At 38.5% G+C, this 6,511-nt stretch overlaps 1 protein-coding gene across 1 annotated transcript in view; it reads left to right on the forward strand.

Moving 5' to 3' along the window:
* The window catches only part of LOC100545776 (vesicular inhibitory amino acid transporter-like), a 30,265-nt gene extending 24,137 nt beyond the window's left edge, over positions 1 to 6,128 (forward strand). The window contains exon 2 of the mRNA XM_031552214.1: positions 4,977 to 6,128. Within this exon, the coding sequence (XP_031408074.1) occupies positions 4,977 to 6,128 (1,152 nt within the window). The remainder of the gene's footprint in view (positions 1 to 4,976) is intronic.
* The last annotated feature ends 383 nt before the right edge of the window (positions 6,129 to 6,511 follow it).

Consider the following 6,511-nt stretch of genomic DNA (forward strand, 5'->3'; position numbering starts at 1 on the left):
GTGCAGATTGGATCTGAAAACAGCATGGTCTGGAGAAACTGCCCTCTTCATAGAACTCCAGCTGCTGATCCACTCTTGGAACTGAGCGTCCCTCCTTCCTTCTCCTCCTTCTCCTTCTCCTTCTCCTTCTCTTTCTCCTTCTCCTTCTCCTTCTCCTTCTCCTTCTCCTCCTTTTATTCTTTTTCTTTTTCTTTCTTAATAGAAAAGCCATTACTGGCCAGCTAGGAAGAGTGATAGAGTAATAGAGATGTTGAAAATATCAACTAAAAGGAAAATTTGCACTTTCTGTAGAAATCTTCATTTTAGAAATTCTAAGCTCAGTGTATTTAATTTGAAATTGGCAACCAGTGATTTGAAACTGGTGTGGCTGAACAGGGAACCTGTTTGTCAAACTGAAGAGTAAGAAGAAAATACACACGCAGTGGGAACAGGAACAGGTCCCCTGGGAAGAGTGTAAGGAAGCCGCTAGGCTGTGTAGAGGTGGGATCAGGAAAGCCAAGGCCCAGCTTGAACTGAAATTGGCTGGGGATGCCAGAAGAAACAAGAAAGGATTCTACAGGTATCTCAACCAGAAAAGGAAAGTCCAGGAGGGCGTATCCCCCCTAGTGAGTAACACAGGTGAGCTGGTATCAACAGACCAACAGACAAGTAGAAGGCTAAGGTGCCTAACAACTTTTTTCCTCTATCTTACCTGATAACTACTCGCCAAACATATCTCAAACATATGGTTTGGTAGGAGGAGATTGGGAAAACCATGACCCTCCCACTATAAGAGAAGATCATGTTCAGGTTCGTGACCACCAGAGCAACAAGAACATCCACAAGTCTATGAGTCCCAGTGAGATGCATCCCAGAGTCCTAAGGGAACTGGCCTATGTAGGTGTCACGCCACTCTCTGTAGTATTTGAAAAGTTGTGACAATAACATCATATCCATTTTTAAGAAGTGTGAAAAGGATGACCCTAGGAACTACCGACCTGTAAGTTTCATCTCTGTGCCAGAGAAGATCATGGAGCAGATCTTCCTGAAAGCTATGCTAAGGCACACAGAAGGCAGGGAGGTGATATGGGAAAGCCAGCATAGCTTCACCAAGGGCAAATCCTGCTTGACCAATCTAATGGCCTTCTATGGTGGTATTATTGCATCAGTGGACAAGGGAAGAGCTACTGATGTAATCTACCTCAACTTCAGTAAGGCTTTTGACACAATAACCCATAACATCTTTCTCTCCAAATTGGAAAGATATTAATTTGATGGGTAGACTGATGGACAAAGAGCTGGCTGCATTATTCAGGCTAGAGGATGGTGGTCAATGGGTCTGTGTCTGGATGGAGATTGGTGACAAATGGTGTCCCCCAGGGGTTGGTGATGGGGTCAATAGTCTTTAATACCTTCATCAGTCACATCAACAGCGCGATCAATGATCCACACAATGGAGCACCTCTCCTATGAGGATAGGCTGAGAGAGCTGGGGCTGTTCAGCCTGGGGAAAAGAAGGCTGTGAGATGACCTGATAGCTACTAGATAGGCTACTATCTAAAGGGGAGCTACGGGAAAGAAGGCAAAAGACTCTGCTGTTGGGTCAGGGGTGATAGAACAAGAGGAAACAGTTACAAGATAAAAGAGGGTAGTTTTAAGTTAGATTTAAGAGAAAAATCTTTTACAATTAGAGTGGAGAGGTACTGGGATGGGTTGCCCAGTGATGTGATTTATGCCCCATCCCTGGAGACTTACAAGACAACCCTGATCTACTTGTGCATACCCCTGTTCATTGCAGGGGAGTTGGACTATATGGCATTTAGATGTTCCTTCTGACTCTAAGGATTTTATGGCTCTATGTTTATTTTAAGAAAAAGTATAGAGAGAGCAAAAATGAGTTTGTTTAATAAGGTTTGAAATTTCAAAAGTTGAAAAAAAAAACAACCAACAATAACCTTTTTCATCTTATGCTGTGTGTTAAGTACCAAATAAAATTGATATAAACAAACAGCAAGTAGATGTTAGAGGTTAGAATTATGTTATACTCTGATTAAACTAACAATTAAGCTGGGAAATGCAGACACCTGTGGGGAGGACCGCAAATGGCTGTCAAATGTGATAGTATCTCTGAAACACTTGCACTTTGGTTTAGTTTGAGGCTAGTCATATAAACACTAATGGCCTAAATTCAGCATGGGGAAAAAAAGCCATTGTGTGGTAAAGCCTGCTCTGACACTTACCTGCAGTTTAATTACACAGTCACCCTCCAGGTCAGCAGATACCATTTGAACTCCCAAATGCAGGTTAAGGGGCAAAACAATGGTGCTGTGAATATGGAGCAAATGAGAAAAGCCTGCTACAAATTGCAAGAAACTGAGAAAACATCATTGTTCTTATGTTAATATGCAAGACGATTGTGGCTTTTATCTTCATGACTTTTTCACAGATTTGGTTTATTTATGATGCTTTTAAATTCAACCTATTATGTAAATGTTCTCTAAGGATTGTTTTCATAGGAAAGAGAACACATTTTGTACTTAAGGCAATTACTTATCTTCCCAGTCAGTGAAATCTGTGATTAAAAATGGCAAGACAGCAGAAGTTACATGCATGTACTATCTGCAGTCCAGATAGTCAGATATTTAGTATTTTTAAGTAAGTAGCTTATTAAATAACAGATATTATGCACTTTTGAGTGCTTCTGTGAAGTTAATATAAGTAAGAAACACTAACTGTGAGCTAATTGGGTCACAAGGCCCATGTTAGAATGGAGCCAAGCCATTACTGTAATGGAGTGGGGAGTTTGGGGTGACTGAAGTACCATCAACTAGGCAGTTGAATGTCCCAGCTTTTAAATGAAATAGCACCTGTGATTTATACAAAAACATTGCTGTAAAGTGAAGCCTTTAAAACAACCAAAATAGTTATGTAGTGAAAGTGAATAACTGTATCGTTGTGCAAGTAATAACCAAAGTACTTCTGTTACAATATACAAAGACGTTGACCTTTTAATCAAGAGGTACTAAGGCATATAATTAATATGATCCTTCTAGCTCTTATTCAGCTATATGTTGAAGATATCTATATCTAGAGTGAAGTCTGGTGAGATTGGCAATGCTTCTCGCTCATACGGTGGACAATTTCACTGACTTAGAGAAAAAATAATGTTTTAATTTCAGGGCCTCTAAAATTTCAACTCTTGTTGATGATTCAGGCCAGTAGCAAGCCTGAAAAAGACTGCTATCTCATGGCTAGAAGAAAACAGTAATAGTTTATATACATTGATGATTATTCAGTGTTTGAAAAATTGCCCCTCCTTATCAATCAAGTCTGGGATAACTTGTACCAAAAAGAAATGGGGAGCAAGGTACAAAGCCTGTGAAGATGAGGTGAACACGAACCTTCTTGATGAACTGAAACAGAGCTGGCCTCCTATGCTGCCTTCACAAGAAAGACTGATGTCTGAGTGAGTAGAGAAAACATCAAAGACAAAAGCATGCCTGAAACGTCCTTACATGATCTCATGCCCAAGATTATGGATGAAAAATTCATAAGCTGAGATTTAGACTATCAAATTCACTTCTTTTTCCTGAAAACAATAAGCAGCACTACCTGCTTAGGAAGTGAAAGAGAAAGAACCTGTTGTTCTCTTCAAGAGCAGGAGGGTCCGCCGTGTTTCACAGTGTATAAAATTTAAGTATCTGAGCCTGTAAACAGTAGTACTCAGTAGTAACTGCAGGGAACAGAGCTCCTCTCCGATTAGAGGTATGTCTAAGGAATAGGACTTGCCCCTTCAAACTTCAGCCAATATATATTCTGTGAAATGAGGTGCTCTCTGGAGGAATTCCCATTTACTTTGAAAAGAGCCATGATTAGATTTAAAACTTGGCAATGAGTAATGTTCAGAAGGTTATCAGTGATGAGTGCGTAGTAGCAAAGATTTTATTCAAAAATGTGAGTACAATTAATTTCAGGAAAATCCTACTTGTTTTGAACTATCAGGTGGAAATCTTGATGGCCCATGTGATGTAAAAGACCTCTTTCTCTTGAGAGTTCACAGTTTTAGCAATGTGGAATGAAGTTCTGGTTTGTTCAGAAATAGAATTAAGATGGAATTTATACAAATCAAGTCTTGTCTGGATGATAGCAAACACGATCATGAATGTTCTTATTTCATCGCATCACCAATGCTATAATACAGAAGTAAAAATTTCTGTAGAACTAGTTAACTGTATTTTTTTCCTAAACTGCTTTATGAAATTTGAATGACAGTTTTTACCGGATAATATATATATATATATAATTATGTCCATTTCTGAGATTGTTGGAGAAAAGTATGTCTATATTTTTCACGTGTGGCTTAGACACCTAAATAAGTTTGCACAATCTAGAATCTCAACTTCTGAGCAAAATTGCTGTAGTAATGGACTTAACCACTGTAAAGGTTGTATGAGGAGTTCAGAAGCCACAAAGAAAGCTAAAGCCAATGCTGCTGTTACTTTAATGCCCTTTCCTTTCCAGAGGTGTGTTAACAATTATTAGACTGAAGAGAATTGTCATTACTGGATCTATCTACAGTGCTATTTTTAGTTTAAATGAAAATTATGGAGATGGTGATGATACAGCTGCTTAATTTTACTGTTATTAAACCCATTTCATTAATATGCATGTTGACTGAGTAACTGCCTTGGAACCTTGTAAAATCACATCAGCATTAAATATTAACTAAGAGTTTGACTATATCATTCATCCACATTCTCCTTTTCCTAGCTTATCATTACATGTGTGTCAGTATGAGCAGTTATTTTTGCTGATAATTTCATTTGTCATAAATAAACATACTTCTCATGGTTATTTCGCTGAATGTAGCAGTACTTCCACCATGCAATTTGATGAAAGCAATGTTCAGTGAAGGGCAAGTTTGGGAGCATGACTTCTAGTAAACATTTTGCCTCAGGGATTTTCTGCTATCTCTTATTTCTCTTTTTCCTCTTCAGGGAATTTTTGTCCTAGGATTGCCATATGCTCTTCTCCACAGTGGATACAGTGGCTTGTTTCTTATTGTCTTGGCTGCGGCATTATGCTGTTATACAGGCAAAATTCTAATCGCTTGCCTGTATGAAGAAAATGAAGATGGGCAGCTCATAAGAGCGAGAGATACGTATGAAGATATTGCAAATGCCTGCTGCAAAAAGCTGTCTCCTAGACTAGGTGGCATAGTTGTCAATGTGACCCAAGTGATGGAACTGATCATGACATGTATTTTGTATCTGGTTGTTAGTGGGAATTTGCTGTCACACAGTTTTTCATATGTACCAGTGACTGAGAAAACTTGGTCTGTAATTGCATTTCTTACACTGCTGCCTTGTGTATTTATCAAAACTCTAAAAATTGTTTCCAAACTCAGCCAGCTTTGTTCCTTGGTCCATTTCATTATCATCTTTGTAGTGATGACTTACTGTCTCACACAAATACATCAGTGGTCCTGGGCAAAATTCAGACTCTCCCTGGAATTTGAAGACTTCTTGGTCTCCATGGGGGTGATAATTTTCAGTTACACGTCTCAAATATTTCTTCCTACACTTGAAGGTAACATGAAAAACCCAGGGGAATTTAGGTGTATGCTGAATTGGACTCACTTTTTTGCTTGTATCTTGAAAACAACCTTTGCCCTGTCTGCATTCTTAACTTGGGGTGAAGAGACGAGGGAAGTTGTTACTGACAACCTGCCATCATTTCTTCAAACTCTAGTGAGTTTGTGCCTATTAACCAAGGCTCTTCTTTCTTATCCTTTGCCCTTTTTTGCAGCCACGGAAATTGTTTATGCTTGTATTTCTAGAGGCAACTATTCCAATTACAGTTCCCCACTGTTTGCTTTGTGTGTAAGAAGCATATTTCTCCTGTTAACTCTGCTGATGGCCATGTTCATACCACATTTTGCACTGCTGATGGGCTTAACAGGCAGTGTAACAGGTGCTGCTATGACTTTTCTTCTTCCTTCTCTCTTCCATTTAAAGCTTAAATGGAAAAAACTATCCTTCTTTGAAAAATGTGCAGATATCTCTGTTTTTATTTTGGGTTTCCTTTGCAGCCTTGCGGGCATTATTTGCTCAATAAAAGGGCTATTCAAACTATTTGGAGAGGGGTAAAAAGGTTTCCTGAAAGCCAAATAAGGCCCTAATCTTATATACACTTTTGTCCCGTTAATCTATGTGTAAGAGATTGCATCTCTAAGTTAAATTAAGCATATGCTTAAATGTTTGCAGGATCAGGTCTTTGATTTGTATAAATATGTGGCTCTAACAAAAACAAAGAATAGTCTTCATAGCTTAAATGTACAAAATGACCCACATTTAAAACGTTGAGAAGAAGAAAGTCATTTGAGATGGTTCAGCATTAAAGTAATGATAAAATAATTCAACATTTTTTTGTTAATAATTTGCATGCACTAAAAAAGTTACTGCAAGAGATTCTACCAACTTCACCAGAATTTCTCATAGAGTTAGATGCTCTCATCTCAAAGCTATCAAAT

The sequence above is a fragment of the Meleagris gallopavo genome, chromosome 2 (genome assembly GCF_000146605.3).
Source record: "Meleagris gallopavo isolate NT-WF06-2002-E0010 breed Aviagen turkey brand Nicholas breeding stock chromosome 2, Turkey_5.1, whole genome shotgun sequence".
NCBI classification, from domain to species: domain Eukaryota; kingdom Metazoa; phylum Chordata; class Aves; order Galliformes; family Phasianidae; genus Meleagris; species Meleagris gallopavo.